The sequence below is a fragment of the Mus musculus genome, chromosome 11 (genome assembly GCF_000001635.26).
Source record: "Mus musculus strain C57BL/6J chromosome 11, GRCm38.p6 C57BL/6J".
NCBI classification, from domain to species: domain Eukaryota; kingdom Metazoa; phylum Chordata; class Mammalia; order Rodentia; family Muridae; genus Mus; species Mus musculus.
This window is the reverse complement of record NC_000077.6, coordinates 83,436,237-83,463,784: the sequence shown is the minus strand read 5'-3', so window position 1 is coordinate 83,463,784 and position 27,548 is coordinate 83,436,237. Positions and strand designations below refer to the sequence as shown.

The 27,548-nt window shown below is 50.1% G+C and overlaps 2 protein-coding genes and 1 long non-coding RNA gene across 5 annotated transcripts; 1 reads left to right on the top strand and 2 right to left on the bottom strand.

Moving 5' to 3' along the window:
• The first annotated feature begins 744 nt into the window (after window positions 1-744).
• Window positions 745-23,017, top strand: Mmp28 (matrix metallopeptidase 28 (epilysin)). Of its 3 annotated transcripts, none has more exons than NM_172797.3 (8): window positions 745-1,037; window positions 12,046-12,125; window positions 12,212-12,399; window positions 16,041-16,265; window positions 18,719-18,964; window positions 19,425-19,574; window positions 19,931-20,026; window positions 20,840-23,017. In NM_172797.3, exons 1-8 carry the CDS (start codon window positions 927-929, stop codon window positions 21,232-21,234), a joined length of 1,491 nt encoding a protein of 496 aa, NP_766385.1. In that variant the 5' UTR covers window positions 745-926; the 3' UTR covers window positions 21,235-23,017. The 3 variants fall into 3 exon arrangements, with proteins under 3 accessions (NP_766385.1, NP_536701.1, NP_001307229.1); NM_080453.3 differs by having other exon boundaries at window positions 19,889-20,026; NM_001320300.1 differs by having other exon boundaries at window positions 19,859-20,026.
• On the bottom strand, window positions 13,491-19,449 carry Gm51913. The gene is made up of 2 exons (XR_003949748.1): window positions 19,392-19,449; window positions 13,491-16,405 (listed from the first exon to the last, which is right to left on the bottom strand). It is a non-coding gene; the product is annotated as a predicted gene, 51913 (long non-coding RNA).
• Window positions 22,553-26,091, bottom strand: 1700020L24Rik (RIKEN cDNA 1700020L24 gene). Its single transcript, NM_025492.3, has 3 exons — window positions 26,028-26,091; window positions 23,189-23,498; window positions 22,553-23,109 (listed from the first exon to the last, which is right to left on the bottom strand). Exons 1-3 carry the CDS (start codon window positions 26,038-26,040, stop codon window positions 22,863-22,865), a joined length of 570 nt encoding a protein of 189 aa, NP_079768.2. The 5' UTR covers window positions 26,041-26,091; the 3' UTR covers window positions 22,553-22,862.
• Window positions 26,092-27,548: the final 1,457 nt, after the last annotated feature.

The window sequence follows — 27,548 nt, the reverse complement described above, 5'->3', positions numbered from 1 at the left end:
CTGTGCTCACTCTCCAAGATAACACTTTTGCTCAGTATGTGTGGAGCAAAGGCTGTCAGAGAAGTCTTTCCACTCTGTTCTTACACACTGTATAGGCTATACAGTCTTTTGCTCTGTGTGCCCTTCATGTTCATACTGTTCTGGGAACTAAATGCCAGATACTCTCCTACTGATGAAGATCATCGACACTTGAAGTCGATGATCCTTTACCATGGGTGGCACCACTGAGCCCTGCTGTTTGTGTTCTGACTGATACCAGGCATCATGCAAGCTTACTAATGTACAGGCATGATCTCATTGAATCTTCCCTCAAACGCCAAAATCTATGTATGTATGTATTATCCCCATTTTCCCGTGATAAGAGGTTCAGAAAAGGTGACAAGACCACACAGCTTTCTGGTGGCTGGGTCGCAGAGCATTTGACTCAGAGCATTTCCAAAGGAGCCCTTCTCAAACTCAAGCCCCAGCTCCCTGACCCCAGTCCTGGCTTCTCTTCCCGCAGTCAAGTGTCTTGCCCCTCGCTTGACTGAAATAGGCCTCAATAGGCCAGGACCCCTCTTTACCAAAGTCTTAAATAACTGAAGGACTAGGAGTCCTATCCTCCCGCGCCCTTTTTGGGAAACTGGAACCAAGCACAGAGTTGCGGCAGGAGCCGGGAGCGGCTACACCGCTGGCGGAAGAGGCTAGGGCTGGCAGCCGGGTTGGTGGGTGGGGCGGCGGCCGGCACTCCCGCCCCTCTCCGCCCCCTCGGTCCTCCGGTTGACTGACCCACAGGCAGGCATCGCGGGTGCCGGACAACCTCGGGCGGCGGTGGAACCAGGCGCTAGGGACCCTGGGGACCTGGTGGGTCCGCACGCGGGCCGCGACGAACTGGCATCCGTGGGAGTCGGGCACAGCTGACCACCACCCCCCAGCAGCTCGCTGCGATGGTGGCTGGCGTGAGTCTCCTGCTGCGCGCCCTGCCGCTGCTGCTGTGGGGCTGCCAGGACGCACAGCCCACCCAGCACGGACTCCCGGAGCTGCGCCAGGAGGCAGAGGTACCGGGTGTGCCTGGCGGAGAGGGGGACATCACCCGCGGTCCCCTCTGAGCGACCATTTGTGTCCCTTTGCCCTGACAGCTTACAAAGAAAGAGACAGGACAGAGTTACTCCCTAAGCCAGAGTTGTTGGGACTACACAGGCCTGCAATCCCGCATTAACTAGCAGGGTCAGGACACAGCTACCAGACAGGACGGGCAGGCTAGAGCCCGGAGAGAACCCCACCTTCACCGCTAAGCTGAGGTGACAAGCTGCTCACCGATCAAATGTCTCCACACCTTGAGTGCCTTGCAGAGGGTACTGCTGACTGACCAGAGTGACTGTGGCCTCCTGGCTTGCACTTTCCTACTTATTGAAAGCAAGCCTTTTAAACTGCTCAAAACTAGTTCGATCTGTCACATGGGACTGCAGAGGCGAGTATTAGGGAGCTTTAAATAGTGGTTTTGGACTAAAAGTGAGAAAAGAGGAAGAGACAGGTGAACCTCAAAAGATTTCTCATTTCATTTTCCTCGGTTCTGCTTGGCGCGGGTAGCACAGTGGAACCTTTGTGAGGTGAAGTGAGGTTGGTGTAAAGGGTGTGTTTTCTACTTTGTGATTGCACTAGCAACAATTTCACGTGTGTGCGCATACACACACAGATAGACAGACAGACAGACACACCAAGAAGCATCTGTTTCTTTTCTCAAGAATAGGACCTAGGTCTCCATCCACTATTGTAAGAAGAGACGGGAATAAGCTTTCAACATTTGAGTCCAGCTTCTGTGCCCAGACTTGCTCCCCTGCCCTGCTTCTCCTATTTTCACTAGCTCCCATCACTGCTGGGGAATATCTGGAAACGACCTTGTCTTGACAGGTAATCCTCTCGGGCTCATTCAGCTCTCCCTTTGCAATAGAGGAGGCAACGCTCCCCTTTCACATATAAGGATTCGCTTGTCTCTCTGGATTTACTCTTACAGCATCAAGAGTCCTAAGGTCCCAGGGAAGGCTTCTGCCTACAAAGCCAAGTCTTGCTATGAGTCCCACCCCGCTTCCCCTTAGGCAATCCCTGGCAGAGGAACAGAGACCGTATCTCTGCTGCCCATGCCTGTGGTGGCCCCAGATGGTGAGAATTTCATCTTGGGGTGTGCTTGGGAAACTTAGTATCTAGCAGACTGAGTCCCTTTTGATCTGTTTAACATAAATTGGGGGAAGGGGATTTTAAGCTTTGGGCAAAAAAAAAAGTTTTAAAAGTATACATGCGCCGGGTGTGGTGGCGCACACCTTTAATCCCAGCACTTGGGAGGCAGAGGCAGGCGGATATCTGAGTTCGAGGCCAGCCTGGTCTACAGAGTGAGTTCCAGGACAGCCAAGGCTACACAGAGAAACCCTGTCTCGAAAAAACCAAAAAAAAAAAAAAGTATACATGCTCTGGAAATGTATAGTGTGCATCTCTGTGTGTCTGTGTATTGTTTACAGACCTGCATGTACACCAGGGTAAGTCACTTAACCAGCAGGCACCCATAATGCCTGTTTCACAAGATTGATGTATGGTTTCGTTGAAATTATGTATCTTAGACACTCACCACACTACCTAGTACATTGAAAGGAATTTGTACAAAGAAGTTGTTCTCAGTGTTATTGATGTTAGAATTATCTGTATTGTTATCTTAGAGCACGGAGCTTCCGCTTTGGAGCTCATGGCCTGGAGTCTGGCTCTCCAACAGCAGCACAGAATAAAATTTCCAACAGGCAGCAGAGGACTTGCAGCTTCTAATAGTGTTGCAGTAACTATGGCTATGACAAATTGTGTCTCATAAAAAGCAGGCGCCATGATGCACACCTGTAATCCCTGCATCTGGGAGGCCTAAGCAGGAGGATCAGAAAGTCTAGGTCATCCTTGGCTACATAGTGAATTTGAGGCCAGCCTGGGATACATGAAGTCCTGTATCAAAAAATCAAAACCAAACCAAACCAAACTAAAACAAAACCAAACCAGAACTACCATTTAAGATTTAGTAAAATAAAGTAGTACTTATTAAGTTCAAAGAATCTATAGATCAAATTTTCAGATAAGGCTCACCAGGGAAGCTTCTCCCCAACTCCAAAATGTCTGGGGACATCGTCTCACACCCTGGCTCTCAACCAGAGTACTGGGTCGCTGAGGGAGATACAGCCCTCACAGATGGGAGCTCAGAGGCTGAGCCCACCACATCCCCAGTTCTTGGCTTGGACACAGTTCCATGACTGCAGCGCAGGGAAGTAGAGCAAAGGCAGAGCCCAGAGTCCAGCTGAACTGCGGTGGCAAAATCCAGAGTTTAGAGCTGTGGAAACGGCTGGAGTGCTCAGAGCAGTGTGTCACCAGGAAGGGAGCTAGGCTCAAGGGGGTGCAGTAAATCTGTATGGGGTTCACGGTAGACCTGGGCCTGAGGACTTCCCTGGCATGTGCAAGTTTGACAATTCAGGGCTTACCAGAGGACAACTGGAATATGACTGGAGACAGAAAACAAAGATTTGGAAATTGAGCAGGTCTGGAGGATGTTAGAGGTCCTCCAGCTCAGACAAAATAGACAACAGTTGAATTCCCCAGGCGTCCATGCAAGGCTGCAGTGATACCGTGCGCTAGTGTTGAAGATGGTCTAGTGAGACCAAAGCTTAGAACTGGGTGGACATAGAATGCATTGTCCCTTACTGGAATTTCCTTAAAAGACAATGGACTAAATAACCCAGCACACTGGACTCTGTAACACCGCATGCAAGATGTTTGACAATAGAACAAGAAACTAGGGGGTAGGGTAGGAAAGATAATTATGCTGTCATTACTGAATTGGAAGTGCCTGGTGTGAAGTAGAAAACGGAATGTGTAAAGTGGGACGTGTTATATTGGTGTAATAGTAACTGCAAGTTACTAAAATAGGCTTTAGGATGTACGGAAATGGATTAAGGAAGTAATACATACGCCCAGAACAAAATCAAGCCTTGCAAAGATCTGCCTCTATGTATTTACATATTCTGAACATTCTGTAGAAATGAAATCATATAAAATGTGGTGGGATGGCAATTGAGGGCTTTTTTATTTTAGGACAAGGTCTCTCTCTGTAGCTCCAGGCTACCTTCAGATTCACTCTGAAGCTTGCCCAGACTTCTGGCTTAGTCTCCCCAAAGCTGGGACTACAAGCATAAACCAGGATTCCCAGTCTAAAATGTGGTATTTGTGGAGTTGGGGAGTTTGAACATTTCTAACCCAATAAAGAGTAGAACAAAGCCAGCCATGGTGGCACACACGTTTAATCTCAGCATTTAAGAGGCAGAGGCAGGCAGATCTCCGAGTTCATGGCTAGCCTGGTCTACAGGGCAGCCAGGACTACACAGTCAAACCCTGTCTAAAAAAAAAAAGAAACCCAAAACAAAACAAAGAGCAGAATAAATATACATTAAAAACAACCACCAGCCGGGCGGTGGCGGCACACATCTTTAATCCCAGCACTTGGGAGGCAGAGGCAGGGGGATTTCTGAGTTCGAGGCCAGCCTGGTCTACAAAGTGAGTTCCAGGACAGCCAGGGCTACACAGAGAAACCCTGTTTCGAAAAAAACAACCTCCCCCCAAAAAACCAACCACCAATGGTATCCTGGTGGCACATAATTTATTCCCAGCACTCAAGAGGCAGAGGCATGCTCATCTCTCCTAGTTCAAGGCTACAAAGCAAGTTCAAGGACAGACTGCCAAAGCTACAAGAGAACTCTCAAAAAAAGTCTCAAAGATTAAATAAATAAATATGTAACAAAAGCAGCTGGATTTTTGCGCAGTGGTAAAGTGATTGTCTAATAAGTAGGTAGGAGATCCTTGGTTTTATCTGTTTTATCTGTGCCTGTGTGGCTGTGCATCTCTTAGGGGTGTGGGTGTGCATGTACATGTGTATGTGTGTGCATTCGTGTGTACAAGCACCTGCCTGTGCAGCCATATCTGTGTGTATAGTTTTTGTTTAACTTGGAGGTATTGTTTCGTTTTTATTGAGACAGGGTCTTGCTTTGTAGCTTTGTGGCCTTAAGCTTATAATCCTTCTGCTTTAACCTCCCAGTGTTGGGATTGTAGGTCATGTCCACTTGAATGTGTCTGTCACATCTGTTCCTGTATCCGGTGTGTCTGTGTCTGTTTCCCTGTGTGCACACAGAGCAATAAAGCTAAGGGCTTTCCAGAGTGGGCTTTGCCTGGGAGGAGATTTACTGCTTTGAAAATGTTATGAACAAGTTCATTGTTGTCCAGTTAGGAAAACTGGAGCTACGCACAATACTCCTAAGTAGGAAGGGTCCCCAGCGCTGAGTTGCAAGACTGGGTTAACGAATGACATCACCTCCCTGGCCCCCATTCCCAGCCAGGTTCTGTCCTATGTTAGGCGACAAACTCTCCCAAGGGATCTATCTACCCTTAGCTTTTTTACAACAACCAGACTACTAAGTGATCTCATGACCTGCCTTCCACACAGTGACCTCCCCATAACTGCACAGCAACCCCCAGTGTGCAGTACAAGAAGCTGGACTGTTTATTTCTCCGGAGACTTTCTTAGGCTTCTGTAGAGTGTTGACGCCAAGATGTAGTGTCTTTCTCATACCCCAGAGCCATTCATTTGACTTTTGTGAGTCAGAAACTAGAAGCCTGGGCGTGGAAACCAGTCCCAGGAGCTCAGCATAGTGACTCATGAATAAAGGGTAAATAGAAATGCAAGAAGAAGTCCCAAAGGATCACAGAGGACCACAAGTCGATGGAAAAGCATTTACCAGCCCAGCTTGAGAACAAAAAAAAAATCAAAAAGCTGTGGAGTGGAAGCAGGACCCCAGTGAGGAGAATCCGTTGAGCTTCTCTTTAAACGCAGGCATGGCTAGGGCATTATCTGGCGCCCTGAACTTAGCCCTGCAAACCGAGTAAGAACCACATCTACATAAAAGGCAGTTCTACACTAGAAAGAGTGTAATCCTAACCCTTTGGGGGCTTAGGCAAGAGGATTAATAGTTCAAGGCCTGCCTAGCTACAGAGTTAGACTTTGTCTCTAAGAAAGGGATAGAATAAGATTGAATCTTGATGGAAATTAGCCAGCCAATAATTTCCATCTTGCCTAAAGTCAAAAAAGAAAAACTCCTTCAGGTGTTATCTAGGCTACACTTGGACAGAACCTTGTGAATGGCAGGAATGGGTCAAGGAGAGGAGTCAGTCAGATGGGAGGGAAAAGCCTGGGTCCGAGTCACAGGAGAAGGCTGGGCTGATCCCCCTCCCCCTTCACCCCGCCCTCTCCACGGCCAGGCAGGAGCCAGCGAAGCAGAACAATCTTGAAGCAGACATTGGCGGTTTTGAAGAACACGGTCCAGTACTGTTGGGAACCTGTGGCTTGTCAATTGATCTGTTAGGGTGTGCACAGAAGATTGTCCTGGGCTCCATCGGACAACAATGGAGTCCACTGTCCAAGCAGTTCCTCCTGTCTGCCCTACTTCCTTGCAGAAGAAAACCCCAGCTTCACCTCTAGTATCTCTGAGAGCCACTACTCCCAGGTCCAGGTTGGGAGAGCTGCTTACCTCATTCCTCCACACCCCCACATAGAAGCTGCGGGATCACTAATGTAGATGTCAACACAACCCCTGGGCTAGTTCTCAGAGGGTCTGGATTCAACTATTGGGTCTACCCTCATTAGGTAGTGTCACTTCAACACGATGCCTGCTCCCCTGACTGTCCTTTAACATAGGAGTAAGTTTGCCTGTACTTGCTATCTTCCTGTAAGGTGGCTACAAGGTTCAGAGGAGGCATAACGTCTAGAAAGCTCCGCAGGTTTGAAGGACTGCTTGGGCTCCTGGTCATGAGAGACCCTTTTTATATAGGTCAAGGCAGAACACCAGCTGCTGTCCTTACATCTTAACTTGGCTAGTAGCTAGAGGTACACGTGCGGGATAAGAAGTAGAATATGACATGGAGCCCAGTGTGGCGGTCCACATCTGTGGTCCTAGCACTCAGGAGTTAGAGGCAGGAAGATTGCTGCAAGTTCCAGGCCAACCAGTACGTCAAGAAGCACCACCCCCTTTTGACAAGAGAAAGAAAAGGAAGAAAAGTAGATGGCCTAGCACATGAGTAAAACAATATGGTTTCTGCACGAATCTGTCATTTTGCAATTTTTAAATGCTGTGTGTGTGTGTGCGCGCGCGCACATCCACTTGCACATGTGTATGGGTGTGTGCTTTCGTGTGTGTACATGCATGTGCATGTTCCTGTGTGTGTGTGCGTGTGTGCTCATGCCACTGTGATACTATGCACCTGTGGGGGTCAAAGGATAGCCTACAGGAGCCGATTCTCTCTCCCCATTACTTGGGTCCTGGGGATCAGACTCAGGTCCAGTTCAGTGGTGAGTGTCTACCCGCTGGGACATCTTGCCAGCCTCTTTGCTTTATTTTTGTTTCTGAAATTGATGCAGAGAGTGTTTAAGAGGCTGATGACTAGAGTGCCCTGGCAAAGGTCCCTTCTGCCAGTAAAGCCCTGTGGCCACAGAAGTTAAAATTCCGTTCTTAGTGGGACAACGTCCCTCGAGTTTCCCCAGAGCATCTCACTCAAGTTTGTGGTGAGGGCAGTCAGGCAGTGGTCTCCCACCTGATGTCTACTGGGGCAGAGTGGTTAGACAGTTCTGTCAGAGTATATACACACGGGTCGTTTATCTGCAACGACAGTTAGGGCTGGGATAGCTCTAGGGCTCTAATCCAGTCCTACGTTTGTTAGGGGAATCTGAGGTCCAGAGAATAACAGGCCTGAGGACACAGCAGCAGCAGCAGGGACTCAGCGACTCTCAGTCCAGTGACTCAGTCCTTGACTCTGCCTCATTAGCGAGCTCAGAAATGGCCAGAATTTCCCCTTCCAAACAGGCTGAGCTAGACACACACCCTTTCATGACAAGTAGGGACCCATACTGGAGATCCTCTAGAGTGGCGGTCCCACCCAGCCTGTGAGCATGCTCATTTTACCCAGGCACCACTGCCACTCCCAAGGACATTCAGAAATGACTCCCCAGGAAAGTGGCACCATCCTTACACAAGACAGGCCAGGCATGTTGGCACAAGTTTTTAGGCTAAAACAGAGTGAATCACCTAAAGGGCAAGGCCCTCAGCTTCCTTTCCCTTTAGATGGAGCCTTGGGCTACCTAGGAGAGAGAACAGGCAAGCAGAGACCAAGGAAGAGAGACAAACAGTTGCTTGAACTTCCAGGTAGGGAGGAGCTGCCGGGCACCACCTTCAGAAAGTGGGGGAAGGGATAACCCTGGGGAGATCTCAGAGTCCCTAAGACACACAAGCCAAGCCTCAGAAAATGGAAGCCAGGAGGAGAGATTCAGACCCCAAAGGAGCAAGAATGAGGCCCAGTGTTCATTTACCAGTCTGGGTCTTGTGGGACTCCTTTGTTTCCCACTGTCGAGCAGTTATCTACCCACCTTACTGCTAGTCTTTCTCCTATGTAAGGTTGGGCATTTCTCTAATCCTGGCAGAGACTGAGGCACAGAAACATAGCAAAGAGGGTTAGGACAGTTCCAGGGGCAGAAGTCTGCATATGTATCTATCGCCTCTCTCCTCTACTGCCCAGAACTTCAGAGTACTAACAGTCGCAAGGGGGCCCCTTCCCGTATGTCATTTTAAATGTCTAAATATGTGTTGTTATGCATAAGCATGAATGTCCATAAATCTGGATGATCTCCATTATAATACTTGAGTGCTGTTATGGAAATATAAAATGTCAAATTCTTAAAATGCATTTTTCTCATTCTCTGGTGCCTCAGCTTGGCTGGTGTCCTGGGCGTGTGTTCTTTCTCCTTAATGGGAATTCAACTCTGCAAAGCCACTGCAGAGGCCAGCATTTCCCCCTCTAACGACCCCTGAACCTGCCTCTGCCCCAACTTGTTGTCAGAGTACCAAGCAGTGCAGCCCAGCCAGGAAACCGGGGCCCCACCACACAACTTCCCCTCCTCTCCCTGTCCCAGAACTTCAGCCAACTCCCTGATAAAGTCTGGGCGGGACTGTGGGGAGCGACACAAGGGAGTGCCATCCAGGCTGACCTGTGGCCTGGTCTCCTGACAGGCACTGGTCCAGCTAAAGGGCTTCCTTGTAAATTCCTCTTTCCAGCCACATCAAAGAAAGGGGAGGGGGCAAGGAGGAGAGCCCAAGCCTGGCTGAAGTGAAGCAAGTGCCAGGTAGCAGTCCCTGAACAGAGCACTGAGGTCCAGGTGGGCTGAGTTCCAAGCCTACAGTTAATTTTCCCTGCTAAAGAGAACTAGTAGAATCAGCACTTGCTGGGCATTAACATTCTGTCTGTCACTCTGCCAGATGTTCATGGCTTTATTATTATTTTTTTAAGATAGCATCTTACAGTGTGGCTTTGAACTCACTATGCCAAGCTGATCTTGAGCCAAAGACCCCCTGGCTTCGTCTTCCTGAGTATTGTGATCACAGGCATGTACTATCGCACGCTGTACGCATTGTCTGTAGTCCTGAGGATCCTGTGAGGTTCATCTTATTTTCACATTGTAGGAAAACAAAACAAAAGACCAAAAAAACTAAAGCTCGAAGAAATAGTGTCCTGTCACCTAGTAGAGTCAAGGTTAGAAACATGCTTTATCGTCAAGTCGGTCTCCTTTACTCCGATATTCGTCTGAAAATGATGTGCATTACAGAGGGAAAGAAGGAAACAAGAGTGCTGAGACACTAACAAACAAACCGTCCGAGAAACGGCAAGGCTGGGTTGGGAAGTGGTCTGCTGTCCAGCATGATGCTCCTATGGGAAGTGTCTGGTGGAAGTCCGACAGTTGAGGTTAGGGTACCAAAGATGGATGGGAATGTTTCGCTTGCTTTGTTTGGTTTGGTTTTTAAAAATTATTTTTTATTATTTATTTCTTTATCCATCTTGGATTTTTGAGACAGGGTTTCTCTGTATAGCCCTGGCTGTCCTGGAACTCACACTGTAGACCAGGCTGGCCTCAAACTCAGAGACCTGCCTGCCTCTGCCTCCTGAAGTCTGGGATTAAAGGTGTGTGCCAGCACCACCACCGGGTTTGCTTTCGTTTTTTTTAAAAAAAAAAATACTTATTTCTTGTATGTGTATGCACGTGCCTGTTCACCATGTGCCTGCAGGAGCCCACGGAGGTCAGAAGAGGGTGTCAGGTCCCTGGAACTAGAGTTATAGGTGTTTGTGGACCACCATGTGAGCACTGGGGATAGAACCTGGGTCCTCTGCAAGAGCAATATGTTCTCTGAATGCTGAGCCATCTCTCCAGCCCTTGCTTGTTTTTTTCAAGACAGGGTCTAATACAGCCCATGCTAACCTCAAACTTGCTATGTTCTGAGCTTCTTCCCTTGATTCCCAAATGCTGGGCTCACGGGGTTGCACTGAAATTGAAAATACAAAATGGATATAAGAGAAATCAGTGAAGGGGAGGCCTGCCAGTCCTTTGTGAGGCTGGCCTCTTTTCCAGCTGTGTGTGTGACCTGAGGCAGCAGCTATGCCTGGAATTACTTTGAGTTGGTAAATATTGCAAAAAGAGGTAAAGGTAAGAGAAGGAGGAAATGGAAAATTATTCCTATATAGATAAGCCAACAGAGAAGACATTGGGGCTGGTCATGGTGGCACACGCCTTTAATCCCGGCACCCAGGAGGCAGAGACAGCCAGATCTGAGTAAGTTCAAGGCCAGCCCGGTCTACTTAAGTTCTAGGTCAGCCAGAGCTTCCTAGTGATACCCTGCCTCATAGTCTAGCAGTTAAAGGGTTGCTTCTACTCAGTTGGTAGAATGCTTGCTTAACATGAACAATGGACTGTATTCAATCCTCAGCGCCACAAAGATCATTCACAGTGGTGTGTATCTGTAATTCCAGTGCTTAGGAGAGAAAGGTAGGAAATGAGGCCGCTTATCTTCATTCCAGGTCATTCTTGCCTACATAGGGAGCACAGGGCCAGCCTGGGATGGATGAAACCCAAGAAGGAAGAAAATGAGAGTGAGGAAGGGAGAAGGGACTTTTTCCTTCCATATCCAAGGTGTGGTTTATGGGGCTTTATCAATACTCCCGGCAAACAGGAGGCCAACTGCACCAGCTCCCCAGAGGTTAGATCTGATGATGGCTGAGGTAATGAGTCACCCTCTTTTCTCAACTGGCACCAAGAACTTGGCCACTAGGTGACTGTTTTCCATCTATGTGAGGGCGCGCAGGCCATAAAAGGCCGGGGGACCATGAAACATTCTCTAATTGTCCACTTTCCTAGAGGCACTCAAAGGAGAAGTTGCAGATTTCTAATTCAAAATATACTTCTCTAGAAAGTCATATTTTTATATTAGGTAAAAAGTTGGTATAATAAGCACATTTAATGTCAAAGGGCGTTAACATCCTTGCTCTTTAGAAGAAGAGAATGAAATAGAGCTGAAATCAGAGGGATAACTTTATGCAAGACCAAGCAGGGCAGAGCCAAGACCCGATCAGCTCCTAGAGTGCTTAGATATTTCAAAGCAAATGCAATGCACATGGATGCTGTCTATGTGCATAATGCGATGCATGTGGATGCTGTATATGTGCATAACAGGTACTCCATTTGCTCGGCATGGGGTGCCCCCTGTGACAGAAGCCATGCTTTTGTGACCAGTTCTCATAAAAAAAAATAAGTTCTTAATAACAACTGCTCTGTAGCTGAGAAACATGTAGCTTAGAGAAGTCACTTGAAAGCTTGAATTCAAACCCAGACCAGCTTGCCTCCAAAGCCCATCCCTGCCCAGCATACCCTGCTAGATTTCCAACAATGCCGGATTATACGAAGGCTGGATGGTCAGATAGGTTGAGTAGTTTGCCTTCGACCCTCCATCTAGTCGATGATGGCCTTCTGACCTCAATGCCAGAGCTTTCTCTGCTGTCATTTACAAATCTTCTTGGAACAGGGAAGGGAAACTGGTGTGGATGTATGTGCCTCAGACCCTTGTACAAGAGGAGACAAGGATGCTGCATGGTGAGAAGAGCTGATGGTCCTCTCTCCCCCAGGCATTCCTGGAGAAGTATGGATACCTCAGTGAGCAGGGCTCCAAAGCCCCAGCCTCCGCACAGTTCAGGAACGCCATCAGGTATGATGGAGGGATGTGAGGGGGTGCAAGATACGAGCTCCACCAGACCCTCCTCTGCAGTCCTTTCTCTCACTTCCTTCTGGCAGAGAGTTCCAGTGGATATCCCAGCTGCCCCTCAGTGGTGTGCTGGACCAGGCCACACTGCGCCAGATGACCCGCCCACGCTGTGGGGTTGCGGATACTGACAGTCATGCCACTTGGACAGAGAGGATCAGTACCCTGCTTGCTGGACACCGAGCCAAAATGAGGCGTAAGAAACGCTTTGCAAAGCCAGGTGAGTGCATTGAAATCCAACCTGGGCTGGGATTTCCCAGTGTCCAGAAAAGCCCAGGGCCAAAAAAAGTGGCTGAGCTGAGACAGAGAAGCGTCTCTTCCCTGGGAGCAGATTATTGGATTTAAGGATCATAATCACGAATACAGATATTTAACTATAATTATAGCTGCGTTGATGAATTTTCATTGTACATATATTCTCCAGATTAAGCCTCATCAAGCCCAATCAATTCTCTGATCAGTTTTCTATGCAGGGCAGTCAAGCTGTTGTCTGTAGTTTTCGATTATATCTTGTTGCCATTATCTCCAAAAGAGTCTATTCTTCTTCATAACACTTGTCAACCAAGATGTGATCCACTTTTATTTTGTTCATAGCATTGTTTTTTTTTAAAAAAGAAAAACAACTAGTTTTATTTAGAATTAACACACCATGCAATTTACCCATTTAAAGTATCCAATTCAATGCAGTTTAGTATATTTGTAGAATTGTCCAACCATTACCACAAGCTAATCCCTCCTTCCAGAACGTTTAGTTTTCCTCTGAAGAAATACCATGCCCATTAGCAGTTAGCTCCTCATTGTGCACTGCTGCCAGCCCTGGCAACCACTAATCTGCTGTTCTGTCTATTTTGAACATTTCATCACAGCCCATTGTGTACTCTGCCCAGTTTCTCCTGTTGGAAGCTGCCCTGTGTTCTCTCCCCTTCCTGCTACTTCCTTTCCAGAGGGGGATTTGAACCCAGAGCCATGAGTGATGCCTCTGACCTATATCACAGTCCTTCTCTCTTCTCCTTCCTCCTTTCCCTCCTCTCCCTCTCTCACAGCAGGCCAGAGCAGAGAGGACACTGGAGTCTGAGGCTTGAGGCTCCAATATCAGTTGTCAGTTGTCACAACCAAGTCATGGTACTCAGTTCTGATCCTTCCTCCTCCCTCACACAAGGGTCAGTCCTTCCTGGGTTGCAAAGGAGAGCCATCCCGGACTACCAAGTGCTAGATAACCCGTGGGCATGCAGTGGGAAGTGAGCAGGCCCAGAAACACTTGAGCCTGAGTTCTGGGGTTGCTTCTTTCTGGCTGGGTCTTACCTTCTCCTACTCCCAAGGTAGGAGCTAACTTAGTGCATTCATAGCTAGCAGTTGGGACTACCTGATTGTCAGAGAAATGCGGGATGCCTAGATAAAATTGAACTCAGATGAGTAATAAGGAACTGTATTTATATTTTCATGTTCAAATTTTACTGGGCATACTAGATTCATATGTTCTGCCTCTGGACCCTCGGGCCCAAGTACCTGCTCCTCTCTGTGCATGAAGGGCTGGTTTCTAGTTCACAGAGTTGGGAAGTTTTCCTTTCCTTCTCAGAGTTGGTGGGGTGAGGATGGGGTTGGTACATCAGAGTTGGAAAGGGAAATCAAAGCGAGTGGGCGTTTGCTAAGCCCTCGCCACATTTCAGACAGTTTCCTGATACCATTCCAAAAGGTAAGCCTTAGCAACACCACTGTACAGAGGGGGAAACTGAGGCCTGGAGAGATTCCACCAATTCCTGGGAGCTTGCATGTGCAGGACTACACTTTCTGCCTAGAACCCTTCCAATCATCAGTTGCCTGCTGGGACTCAGGACTCCACTATCCTTCCCGCCCCAAACTTCTAGCTTCCCCATTCCTGCCCTCCGTAGCTCCTGCCCTTCTCTAGTCCCTTTTGGGACCCTGGAGAGAGGGTGCAGCAGGCAATACCACATGCATAGGGCCTGGGGTTATGAAAAAACAGCCGTGGCCAGGCAGGACTTGAGACTAGGACCTCAAACTGGCAGGATCTCCTCGGGGCCAAGGTCAAAGAGGACAGGGTTTCAGCCTACCAGCACATGGGCAGTTCCTTCCTTCCTGGCCCCTCCCAAGGAAAGCACTCTTCTCCCCCTCCCCCAATTCCTGTTCCTAGTCATTCTCCCTACCCTTCCCCCACCCCACGTCACAGAGGATTCTTTTCTGGAGACCTATAACCTTCATTGGCCATTAAGATAACTACCACCCTCCCTCTTTCCTGCTGGGGGTGGAGAGGGGATGACCGCAGAAGGAGCCACCTGGTACCATTTGCTAGAAGGTTAAAGGTTTGCTTTGGTGATGGTGGTCTGGGAGAGTCTTAAGAGTTACAACAGGATGTAAGAAAGCCTAGTGCAGCTACTCTGTGTCCTGAGGGGATTTAAAGCAAGCAGCAGATTGTTCTTAGTAAAGAATGGACCTGTCCTAGGTAGACACCACAGGACCCCAGCCTTGCTTTCACCTTCCCTTGTCCCCCTCTCTCCCTCAAAATAATTCCCTCTTCACACCCTAAGGACTGGTCACTGGCTGAGAGGCAGTAGTTGGGTGGCTGCCAGGCCAAACATGCTCAAAGAGAAGCATTGCTTTGAATAGAGTGGGGCACACCCCACCCCCTCTCCCTGGGTAGAGAAGGGCCAGAAGGGACCTCCCTTCCATCTAGGGAAATCTCAGTCCTTGCTAAGCTTTGACCGACCAAGTGATGTTTAGGCACATGTATAGGCCTGGCATCTCTGCCGAGAGGATTGCTTGCTTATCTATGTGGTACAGTAGGAGTACTGGGCCGGGAAGGGGTGCGGGGAGGGGGTGTCCAACTCAGTTCCTATCTCACTCTGCAGCTGTGGGCAGCTCCCCCCCCCCCGGGGGGGTCACAGGCATCCAAGTCTGGACCCCAGGAATCTTGCCTGAAAGCGATGAGGCTTCCATTTGGGATTTCAGACTCTGAGGTTTAGGGCCCAGGGGCCATCCCTGACAAACCCAGAAGCCAGACATTCTGGCTACTCTGCTCCTGGCTGCACGGCAAACGCAGATGGGTCCAATGTAAATGAATGACCTAGGGCTGCAGCAGAGGCCAGAGTCCCAGCCTTCAGGGAGGATCTGAGGCTTGGGCCAAAGGGAAAGCAACTTAAGAAAGAAGAGATGGAAAACTTATTTGGGCCTGTGACAAAACACACCCTTTGTTCTTATTTGTCTTCAACTCGGGAGCTCTCCAGAGTCCCCGGAGAAGCGGGGAAGGAGGTCAAGGAACTTGCATATATGGGGGTTTTTTGTTGGTTTTTTTTCTTTTGGTTGTTGGCCAGCTGCCGGCCCTAGATTCTGGCAAGTCCAGAGTGGAGCCTCTGGGAGGTGGCAGGAGACTGTGAGGGTGGATAGAGCGCCTGAGGCAGGCACAGCTGTGACCTCAGTGACCCCTACTGTCTCTCCATCCGGACACTGAGGTTGGGCCTCACAGAGTGACTGTCAGTCAGCAAGAGGCGTGTAGCTTCCTCAGACTCAGCCTAGGCTGTGGAAAAGAGTGAGACCGGACACCAGGAGTTCAGACTGATCCTTGAAGGGGGCCTTTTCCTGGAAGAAGCGACATCTCTATCAGCAGACCTCCCAGGCCAATAAATTGGAGATGCTCCTGGGGAAGGGTGGTCTGCCCAGGGCGAGAGCTCCCTTCAGCAGTGACATATCTTTCTGCCTATCAAATGGGAGGCTGGCTGCTCAAGGCAAGAGCTGAGTGCTCCCTATCAGATAAAAGGTCTCCCTGGGGCAGGGCCAACCTATCCTACTGGGCCTGTGGGGACCAGCCTCTGCAGCCCGTATGACTCACATGGCCTTTCTGGGTGGCAGGTAACAAATGGTACAAGCAGCATCTTTCCTACCGCCTGGTGAACTGGCCTGAGCGCCTGCCCGAGCCAGCTGTTCGAGGGGCCGTGCGCGCTGCCTTCCAGCTGTGGAGTAATGTGTCAGCACTGGAGTTCTGGGAAGCCCCAGCCACGGGCCCTGCCGACATCCGCCTCACCTTCTTCCAAGGAGACCACAATGATGGGCTGGCCAACGCCTTCGATGGCCCAGGTGCTGTCCCAAAGCCTTCTTCCACACAGCAAGGGGGTTGCTTGCCTAGGAAAGGCAGCCTGAGGGTGGCAGTGGAGTTTCCATTCTTGAAAGCACAGCCAAAACAGGTTCTCCTCCAAAAGGACCACCTATCACTTCATCTGTAAAATAAGAACAACAGGCCCTGCCCACGGTGTACCTCATGGCTGAAAGGACAGCCAGATAAGGTTTGGTGTAGAAAGCACTTTGCTGACTCTAGAGTATGCTGGGTTCTTGGAGAACATTCAGGAATCCTGTCAATTCCTGCTTCTAGACAGGCCTGTGCTTCTGCTGTTCTCCAGAGTCGGCTTTCATAAGATATCCCGAGTCCCCCATCAGCCCCTTCCTCCCCTGTCCCCTGATAACCAGGAGCCTTTACCCTACATTCACAGAAGTGCTTCAGAGATCATAGCCACAGCCGGGTCCATTTGTCCCCAGCCGGAAGGCTTCCTCTGCAGTGTGAGCCATTCTCCCATTCTGCTCCGCACTGGCCTTCCGAATCTGGCTATGCGCTATTTGCGCTCCTCGGTGAGAGCTGAGCAGGCTGAGCAGTGCTGGACACAGCTGATGTTCCTCCTGCCCTTGTCAGTCCCTGCCGACCTGGGCTCCTAGAAGGCGATGCTGAAAGGACTCTTGATGAGCTAACATTGTCACAGTACCATTTGCTAACCTCTGTCAGGGTCACCTGCCTCATTTGAAGGTGTATATGAGGGCCACGACCTAGAAGCCACATCTAGTTATTTCTGCGGGGACCCAGACATACCTGTGACAATCACTGAAGAGCTGACTGTCTCTGCTCACCACTACAATGGGCAGGGTGAGAGGCCTAGAGGAGTCCTGGCAGGGGGAAGACACATGTTTACAGGAAACTAGATATATCAGCCAGGCGTGGTGGCACACACCTGGAACCCTGGCATTACGGTGGTCATGAAACTGGGGAGACGGTTCCATGCTGTGCAAGTGTGAGGACCTGGGTTCAGATTCTCAGCACGCACGTAACCCCAGCAACTGGGGGATGGAGACAGGAAAACCTTGGGGGCTCACAGAATGGCAAGCTTCAGGTTCAGTGCAAGGCCCCTGTCTTGAAATTGATAATAACAATGATATGATAGTGGAAGGGGCTGGAGAGGTGGCTCAGTGTTTACAAGTGCCAGCAGCTTCTTTGAAAAACCTGACTTTGGCTCATTCACAGTGGCTCACAATCATAACACCGGTTCCAGGTAATCCCACACCCTCTTGGCTTCTGAGGGCAACAGGCACACGTGGTACACACAGACACATATGCAGACAAAATACAATCAATTAGAAATTTTAATGGGAGGATGTAGGGACCCCTCCCTACCTTTAATTCTAGCTCTTGGGAGGCAGGGACTGGAAGAGCTCTGAGCTCCAGGCAACCCAGAGCTGTATAAAGACATTGTCTCAAAAGATTTTAAAAAAAGAAAGAAAAGAAAAGAAGCCCTAAAAGCTCACGCCTTTAATCCCAGTGCTCGGGAGGCAGAGGCAGGTGGATTTTTTAGTTCGAGGCCAGCCTGGTCTACAAAGTGAGTTCCAGGACAGCCAGGGCTATACAGAGAAACCCTGTCACAAAAAACAAAAAACCAAAACAAAACAAAAACAAAAACAAAAAAAGGGAGGGGGGATTAAGTTAAAAAAGTGACTGAGACAAGAATCCCAGCATCAGCCTCTGGCTTGCATACATACGTGAGCATACATGCAACATACATGCATTTACACACACACACACACACACACACAGCGTAATAAGACCCTGTCCAAATAAAGGCTGGTGGTGGTATGACTCATGGGTATGGGTGAAGGTGCTTGTCCTTGCTGCCAAGCTTGCAGACCTAAGTTTGATCCCTGGGATCCACACGGTAGAAGATGAGAATTGAGTTCCCCAGTTTGTCCTCTGATCCCCACATGGCACATCTGACACACTTAAAACAATTAAAAAACCAACCAACCAAACAAACAAACAAAAAAAAATCCAGAGTCTCTCCAATGTAGCCCCTGCTGGCCTTGAACTCCACACATAGAAGCACATTGTTAAATCTGCAGATTCCCGAACAGAACACACCAAGTGCCAAGGTTAGGAAGCCTCGAACTCAGAAATCCGCCTGCCTCTGCCTCCCAAGTGCTGGGATTAAAGGTGTGCGCCACCAACGGTCCAGCTTCAGATCAGGAATCTTATCAGAGAGGTTAAGCTATCTGTCCAACGTCACACAGTAAAAAGTAAATCTAGTACTGGAACTCAAGCAGTTTGGCCCCTAGCGGAATCTACCGTGTACTTCCTCTCTCTGATGTTTAGTCACTTGCTCACCTGCCCGCAACCCAGATGGAAACTAGTAGACCACACCCACAACGTTGGAGTTGATGCCTGAGGGAGGGAGTTCTGGGTCTTGGCTCACCCGGACCCTCCACATTATTCTCAGGGGGTGCCCTGGCACACGCCTTTCTGCCCCGGCGGGGCGAAGCGCATTTCGACGGAGACGAGCGCTGGTCTCTGAGCCGCCGCCGTGGGCGCAACTTGTTCGTGGTGCTGGCGCACGAAATCGGCCACACGCTCGGTCTCACGCACTCGCCCGCGCCACGGGCGCTTATGGCGCCCTACTACAAGAAGCTGGGCCGCGACGCCTTGCTCAGCTGGGACGATGTGCTGGCGGTGCAGAGCCTGTACGGTGAGCCTCTGGGGTCTTCAGACTCTGGCTCCTCAAATAGGATATCCCCACCTCCACCCCTCTTCAGTTCCTTGCTCCCGGTCCTTCCTTATCCTGAAGCCCCTAAGGCTCCCTTGAAATCTGAATATCCGCGAGTCCTGCTTTCTCTCTCCATCAGGTCCAAGCCATCCATAAGAACAAACCTCTGCCCTTAGCTCAAAACCCTTCGGTCTCCCACTCTCACATTATCTCAGAAGGTCACTCTTTCCTGGGCTGTTGAGTGGGAGAGATTTCTGGGGATAGTTGCGCACTTGGATAAAACCAACAACCAGGGCTACACATACCCCTTACTCTTTCCTTCAGCCTGTCTCAGATCATAGGCGGAGCAGAAGGAAGGGTCTTGACCCCACCCCCCCCCACCCCACCCCCCTTTCCCATATGCTCCTACCCATGTCCTCTCTCGCCCTTCTTGGATCGTAAGGAAAGCCTCTGGGACGCTCAGTAGCCACCCAACTCCCCGGAAAGGTGTTCACTGACTTTGAGGCCTGGGACCCCCACAACTCCCAGAGCAGACGCCCGGAAACCAGAGGTCCTAAATACTGCCACTCTTCCTTTGATGCCATCACTGTAGGTAAGATGGTCCCAGCCATGCCTGGTGTCTGTCTTCTGTCCTCCACATCTCCAGGGGTCCAGAGCTGAATTACAAGGTGTGAGGAATGGGGAGATCTAGGATATAGAAATCCTAAAACCACTCAGGCCCAGCAAAGAACTCCCGCTTCCCTCAGCCACGCCCTCTCCACGCCCCCTGCATGCTACCTTCCGCTTGTCTGGGAAACTGGGTTTAGGGCAGCCCCTCCCCCCCCCAAATCATCAGGAGGCCAGTAGCCTTTCCTCATGTCTCTTATCTCGGGATAGATGGGCAATGGCGACTGTATGTCTTCAAAGGGAGTTACTTCTGGGAAGTCACAGTTGATGGCAATGTTTCAGAGCCTCGTCCACTACAGAAAAGATGGCCAGGACTGCCACCTGGTATTGAGGCTGCTGCAGTGTCTTTGGAAGATGGAGACTTCTACTTCTTTAAAGGTACCAGCCTTGAGTCAGCTAAGATTAAGACGTGGTGGGTGGGTATCCTGCCTGAGGAGAAAGGAGGGGGAAGGTCCCCAACAATGAGTCCCTGGTGAACTTGCCACCTCAAGTTAAACCTGTGGCCCAGAAAGACTCCTTTCAGAGATGGAATGGGGAGCATCCAGTGTCCAGGGTGTTCCGTGTAGAGATTGTAGCGGGGGGTGGGGGGACTGCTGCTCTCCAGTCTGCATCAGCAGAAAGTCTGGCCGCGTCTGCCCTGGCACCCTGGCACTCTGGCACCCTGGCAGTGTGAGGTTGGCATGTCACTTAGCTTTTGGAACTTGTGATAGGGAGTGTAATACTCTTGGATAGGGAGTGTAATACTCAGGTGTGATGAGGAAGCCGGATAACATGCAACGACTGAAGGGTGGACTGGACGTGGTAGTACTGTTATGAGCCGCATCCATTCCTTCAACCAACGCTGAGTTCCTTGTGTCCTAGGAACAGGGAGAAGGAAGGACCGGGAACAAACACCTTTTCCCTCAGGGAATTATTAGTAGTTGGAGACTGAAGAAAAGTTCAAGCTTTCCCAATCTTCCATTCCATACCCCATCCTCAACCTCCTCCTACCTTCCCCAGCCCGGGATTGGGTTCATTGAGTATTCTCTGCTCTCTGCTGACATCTGCTGAGCGATGTATAAACTACAACTGGCTCCAAGGAGACTGTCTAGGTCTCCGAATAGAAAGGAGTAGGGACCAGGGTGAGAGAGATGGGGTGGAGAGCCAATGAGTGAACGCCTCCAGCTCACTATGGTTCTCAATGCCCCACAGGGAATCGTTGTTGGAGGTTCCAGGGCACGAAGTCCGTGTGGGGGTTCGCACAGCTCTGCCGGGCAGGTGGTCTACCCCGACACCCGGACGCAGCTCTCTTCTTCCCGCCTCTGCGCCGCCTAGTCCTCTTCAAGGGTTCCCGCTACTACGTGCTAGCTCAAGGAGGGATGCAAGTGGAGCCCTACTATCCCCGCAGCCTGCGAGACTGGGCCGGTGTCCCCGAGGAGGTCAGCGGCGCCCTGCCAAGGCCGGATGGCTCCATTATCTTCTTCAGAGATGACCACTATTGGCATTTGGATCAAGCCAAACTGCGGGTGACCAGCTCCGGTCGCTGGGCTACCGAGCTGTCCTGGATGGGCTGTTGGAATGCCAACTCAGGAGGTGCCCTGTTCTGAAGGCTCCCCATCACTGAATGAACCGTGGTTGCTGCCTCCTGAGAGGTGGGTCCTGTCTAGGAAGCCCCTGGACTTTGCAAGAACCTCTTGAGCAGTAAGGACTCCAAGCAGGAAATCAATCAGCATTTGTTCTCCGGGATGGAAAGAGAACTAGGGTTCCCATAGCCTTTTCCCTCAAAGACCTTTTTCCTTCCCACTAGTGTGTGTATGTGGGAAGGTGGTGAAGATGAAGGTTCTGGTGAAGATGTCCCATGCCCACAGTGCTGAGTCCCAGGAAGATGCAAAACTCAGCTGAGGTTGGAGACTGTATCTGCAGGACCCTCCCTTTCAGTGCCTTTCAGGCTCAGTTCTTGGGGAATCACCTGCTATTTCATCAGAGACTTCACCCCAGCTCCTACCCTCAGCAAGCTGGGATGTAGTGAAGCCTCGAGGATCCCCACTGTCAGAGGCTCTCTTTTGGTTCAGGATGCAGAGCAGGAGGGAATGTGTTCCTCCTGAGCCCGACTTGTTGTCTGGGCTAATGAAGAAGCACCCCCCAGCTGGTCAACGTAGAGGTGCAGCAGACTTCCCTAGATAGAATTGTCTACCCTTCTCAATAGAAGCACATGGGTACTGGGTGCTGGAGACACAAGGACCATGCACTTACATCCAACCCAGCTGTGTATGGTTATCATGGAGAGACAGGGTGAACCTCTCTTCAAAATTCAGGACATTTTCACCCCATTTGCCTCCAAGTTGGACATCTTGAGCATCAGGAAGATGAAAGAGGGCCCTTGGGGGTCCGCTCAAGATGTAGCCTCCATTGCGATCTTCAGGCTGCGTGAAGCCCGTTTGCCCGCAATGGCCCCGTTCTCCAAGGCCACACAGCCAGCATTCCGAAGCTCATGCAGTCTAGCAAGAATAGCTGGGATTCCTGGAGAAGGAACCAGCCCCCTGCCTTCCCCTTTTGTCTCAGCCTGTCTCAGTATTAATTTTAGCATCTGGATCTCCAGCCCTCTCTCCTCCCTCTCCACCTACCAGTGCACACACACACACACGCACAATGACCACCAACAGCCAGCTCTCAGGGAGGGGAGAATCCGGCAAGAGAGCAGCCCGAAGTTCCCCAGAGGCATTGCTGGCCACGCGCCCTCCTTTCTTCTCTGTGCAGTGGACAGAATGGCCTTTGACTGCCCTTGGATGCAAGTGCTTTGTACTGCCCTGTCCCAGGGAAAACATGGAGGAACCTCCCTGCTAGCCCACTGCTGTCTGGGTTGTACCCAGCGGGAGAGAAAGGAGAGTCTCATCTTTATCACTCTATTCCACCTCAAGCGACTCTGATTGGAGACTTTATTGCTGATTAGAAGGAAAGAGGCAATTTATTAAGAGGGCTAAGGACACCCCGAGGCTATCTTTCTCCAGGGTAAGCCGGAGAGAGGCCAGAGGACCTGAAAACGATGCAGGCAAGGTTGTGTTGAAGGCGTGAGGGTCAGGAGGGCTGTAGGTGCTGGGTACTGTCTGGGGAGGAGTGCCTAGTTTCTTCTATAGTTCCGCAAGACAACAGATGGAACCGTGAACCGACGGTGGGCCTTCTCACCGGTAGGAGGCGCTAAGGATGGCGGCTTGAAGGGACAGTTCTGTGGAACTCACTAGAGATAGAAGAGTTTGGAGCATTGCGGGCTCGGAGGCTGGGAGTCAATGAGCTCAGAGTTGCCGGTGGCCTCTGCCTTACCCAGGTCAGGGTGCTCAAGAATACAGTGCTCCACGTAGGCCGGGTGGCTGTGCAGAGTCTTGCATTTCTTGCAGAAAAGAATCTCACAGCGCGCACAGCCACCCCGGCGCGGTGGCCGCCGCCGCGTCTCCAACACGCACGGTTCCTCCGGGGCACCCCGCTTCCTGCGGGCCGGGGACGTGAGTGCTCAGAACCCGGAGACCCTCCTCCCTAAGGCTCGGTCCCAGGTTCTTTCCGTCTCACCTGTCTGCCGGGGCCGCCAGGCCACCCAGCAGAGCGAACGGGCTAAGCCAACCCCAGAAGCTGCTGTCTGAGCGTCGCAGCAGCGCCACCTGCTGGCTGCTGGACTCCTGGCGCAGCGGACTGTAGGACACAGAGCGGGCCTCGCGCTCTTCCGCGTCTCGGGAGTCCTCCTCCGTCTCGGTCGCGCTCTCGGGGTCTGACCTCTCTTCCACCGACGACGAAGACGAGGACGACGATGAATCGTCCTCCAGATCCTCCTCCCTGGCCTCGGGATCCTCCACCTCCTTCCTCCACAAAGGAGTCTTCACGCCTGTAGGCGGGGACAGGGTCAATGCAGCCTGCTGCCCTGGCTGCTTGCGGGGGGGGGGGGGGGGGAAGACGACGACGGACGGACGGGACGGAACGGTGGGGGGGGGGGGGGAGATGCCTCCTGCCGGCTGTTACTTGCGAAAGGGCTTCGGAGTCCCAGATTCCCGGACTGCTGCCGAGTTCCCACCCTCTTGAGCGTCCTTGCTAAGGATTCCAAGCAAGTCACCTGGCTTCCATCAAGCTCCATTCTCCCCCGCGCCACCCCCCGCCACCCCCCCCACCCCCACACCCCCACCCCCGTCTCTGAAGCGGGAAAAGTCGCATCTACCTCAAGAGTGTCTGTGAGGCTGACTTTAGTATGTGGGTAAAGCAGTTTCCTGCTTGGCGTTGGGCAAGCAATCAACGAACATATATTGCCAACCCGGAAGGAGGAGGGTTACCCAACATTAATAAACCAATTGCCATTTCAATAGGTGGTCATTTATGGGTTGTTTTTTAAATGAATTAGTTGTGTATTATTAATAATTATTAATACAGTCTCACTATGTTGTTCTAGCTGAAGAGGAAACTCACTATATAGACCAGGCTGGCCTCGAACTCACAAAGAGCCTCCTGAGTATGTTTGTTTCTAAGTGTGGCTTTCCCTGGTGGCAGGAAGCCCAGTATCACTGGAGGTGGGGTGGACAGGCATAGCTGACTAAACCAAAAACAGATCTCAGACTTGACCAATTGCAAGTGGGTTTCGGCCACACCAACCCTCTACCCAACACTTTTGTCAGCTCACAAGCAACTTCTTGTAATAGATGAGGGCCTGAGGCAAGTCCTTCAGCTGACACAGAAAATAAGCAGGCCTTCCTGGGAGGTATTCATCATTCCCTCAGCAGATATTCCTCTAGCACACAAGCAGCCCCGGGACAGCTAGATTTATAGTGCAAAGAAGGGAGCACGGGGGTGGAGGAGGGTTTGGGCTTTGCCCTGGAAAGATCCAGGAAAATATCCATAGACCCATCCATCCGTTTCCCAAGTTGAGAATTGAGCAGAATAATAGTAATGGGCAAGAAGGCGTGTGTGTGTGTGTGTGTGTGTGTGTGTGATTGTAATAGTTAAAAATTGCCAAAAAAAAAAAAACAAAAAACAAAAAACAAACAAACAAACAAAAAAAACCCCTAAGAGTTTTTGTGAAGGAGTTTCTGGGTTGGTTTAAGTGATGTGGGAAGACCCATCGTGACTATGAATGACATCATCCCACGGGCTGGAGTCTGGGGCTGAGTACAAAGGAGAAAGCAAGATGCCCTGTGTCCTGCGTGCAGATGCCATATGACCTCTGGCGTTGCCACCAGGATTTTGCCATCACAATAGACTGCACCCTCAACGGTGGCGAGCCAGACTAACTGTTTCCTTCTTTAAGCTGCTTCTGTCAGGGATTTGTCATAGCAAGAAGACAGCCAACTGGCCGCTAGGTACCATGTGTTCAACTTGCTTTTCATGGTGCTGCTTCATTCCGGCACCTTTCTTAGGGGTGAGGGGGCGGGCCTCGGAGAAGGTCTCTAAATGTGATCAAGAGTATTGGTAGTGAAGTCCAAACCTAACACAGCCGAAAGAGGTGCTGGGAGACATTTTGGGGAAGAAGTGGAATAGGGAATAGAGTTGGAAAGGAGGTTAGGGCTTGGAGCGGATTGTCAGTAATGTGGAGCCACGCATGCGCAGTCTGTATTGTAGCATGTTCCCTCCAACAGGACAGGGGACTTTAAGAATCTTTGCAGAAGCTGGGCAGTGGTTGCACACGCCTTTAATTCCAGCACTCAGGAGGCAGAGGCAGGTGGATTTCTGAGTTCAAGGCCAGCCTGGTCTACAGAGTGAGTTCCAGGACAGCCAGAGCTACACAGAAAAACCCTGTCTCAAAAAACAAAAACAAACAAACAATCATTGCACAAATAGGTGGTGGCTCATGCTAATGGACTCAGCACAAGAAAGGCTGCAGCAGGAGGATTGCTGAGAGCTCAGGCTAGCATCCTGTGCTATGTAATAGATTCCAGGCCAGCCTGGGCTACAATCTGAGTCCTATCTAAACCCCCTCCACTCTAATTTTGTTTTGTTTTGTTTTGTTTTTATTTTTGTTTTTGGGAGTGGAATTTTCTTAATTGTTTGGGTTTTTTTTTTTTTTTTTTTTTTTTTTGTAGCTCTGGCTGTCCTGTAAACTCATTATGTAGACCAGGCTAGCCTCAAACTCACAGAGATCCACCTGCCTCTGCTCCTGAGTACTACCATGCCTGTCTTGCCCACCCCCCTCTGAAAAAGATCCTTAGCATGCAGGCCAGAGGAGACAGAGAGAGGTCCGAACAAGCAAAGATAGGAGAACTGATGGAGGAAGACAAGAATATTTAGGGAGGAGAAAGCTGAGGATTGTAGAAGCACAGATGGGAGACTGGGAAAAGTTTAATTTTTCTAGCATCACCATGGTGGTGGGCTGGTTGCTTGAGATGGGTCAAGTGGTCCTATCTTGGTCCACACCCTTTCTAGCCCCACTCACCATGTTTATCCATTCTTCCCAATGCTGTACTGCCTGTTCCCTCTGGTCAGGGACTGGGATGTAGGGATGCCCAGTGCCTATAGAACTCCACATGGTTTCTAGGGCATCTGTTAGATCACAGGGGGTGGGACTAGAATCTCAGCTGCCCATAGGCTCTGCTTAGAGACCGATGCCTTTTCTAGAATCTCCAGATTCAAACAAACCCCACATGCCCCCTACCTTACCCCAGGGAAGATTTCAGTGAGGATAGCTTTGGCCCCAGTAGGCTGGGTTTGAATCCCAGCTCTTCCACATAAATATAAAACCTATCAGACCTTCAGCAGCAGTCATTTACAGGGACAGTTATTCAGTTAGGCCATTGCTGGGGGTGACACCTAGATGTGGGCACCTGGAGTCATATCCTTGAGTCATTCCCTAAGTCCCACTATTCCTTGACAGACACACCTAAGCCAACAAAGCTTAGGAAATTGAGACCCAAATGTTCCAGCTGTTCATCTCAGCTGCCTCCCCAGGCTCGATCTACCCACCAGCCCTTTGTCCTTTACTTTTCTTAGGGTAATTTGGGGGTTTATGGAATTTCAGTGTGTGTTGAAAGCTGAAGAGATCTTTCAGCAGGTGAAAGCACAATGCTTTTGCAGAGGACACTGGTTCCCAGCACCAATATGATGGCTCACAACTGTCTACCACGCCAGTTCCAGGGGATCTGGCACCATCTTCTGGCCTCTGTAGACACCAGGCAAGCACATGGCGCACACACGTGTGCAGGCAAAACACACATACATAAGATAAAGAAATCTTTTTTTAAAAAAAATTGTAGTGTCATAAAAATAACACTAGCATGAGATTACATAAAGATTTGTTCTCACAGAATAAAAGGTCACAGAATAAAACCAGCTTTCAGTGAAAACGTGAACACACAATCTTTTTTTAAAAAAGATTTATTTATTATTATATATGTAAGTACACTGTTGCTGTCTTCAGACACCAGAAGAGGGCATCAGATCTCATTACAGATGGTTGTGAGCCACCATGTGGTTGCTGGGATTTGAACTGAGGATCTTTGGAAGCTGTCAGTGTGCTTAACTGTTGAGCCATCTCTCTAGCTCTGTAAACACACAATCTTACGGGAATATGGGCAGCATGCCTGCTGCACTTACATGCTACCCAGGAACCCCCTGGAGAGGGGACCCCACTGAGAATGTGTGAAAGCTTGGAATGGAATGTTTCCCATCCAAAGAGAGGGTTCAGCATCGGAAAAGAATGAGCTGCATTTATTAGCAAGCCCAAGCACTGCTTCCCGCTGTTCATAGAACATGCCCAGAGAACAAGGTGAAGCCTGATACCAAAAGGTGATGCATGCCTGTGCTTCCAGTATTCAGGAATCTGAGATAGGTGATTGGTGATTGTGAGTTTGAGGCCAGCCTGGGCTATAAATGAGATCCTAGAGGGAGGGAGGGAGAGGAAGATGGATTGGTACAAGATCCATCATTTTTGGCAATACAGATGACTTTAAATCATCCA

Excerpts from the sequence above, each read along its gene's own strand:
- 1700020L24Rik (NM_025492.3), bottom strand. Across the intron at positions 23,110-23,188 it reads CTGGCGGCCCCGGCAGACAG|GAAGCGGGGTGCCCCGGAGG; the intron begins GTGAGACGGAAA and ends CCCGGCCCGCAG.
- Mmp28 (NM_001320300.1), top strand. The coding sequence starts at position 927 with ATGGTGGCTGGCGTGAGTCTCCTGCTGCGCGCCCTGCCGCTGCTGCTG. Across the intron at positions 18,965-19,424 it reads GGCGGTGCAGAGCCTGTACG|GAAAGCCTCTGGGACGCTCA; the intron begins GTGAGCCTCTGG and ends TTGGATCGTAAG. Across the intron at positions 19,575-19,858 it reads CTTTGATGCCATCACTGTAG|ATGGGCAATGGCGACTGTAT; the intron begins GTAAGATGGTCC and ends ATCTCGGGATAG.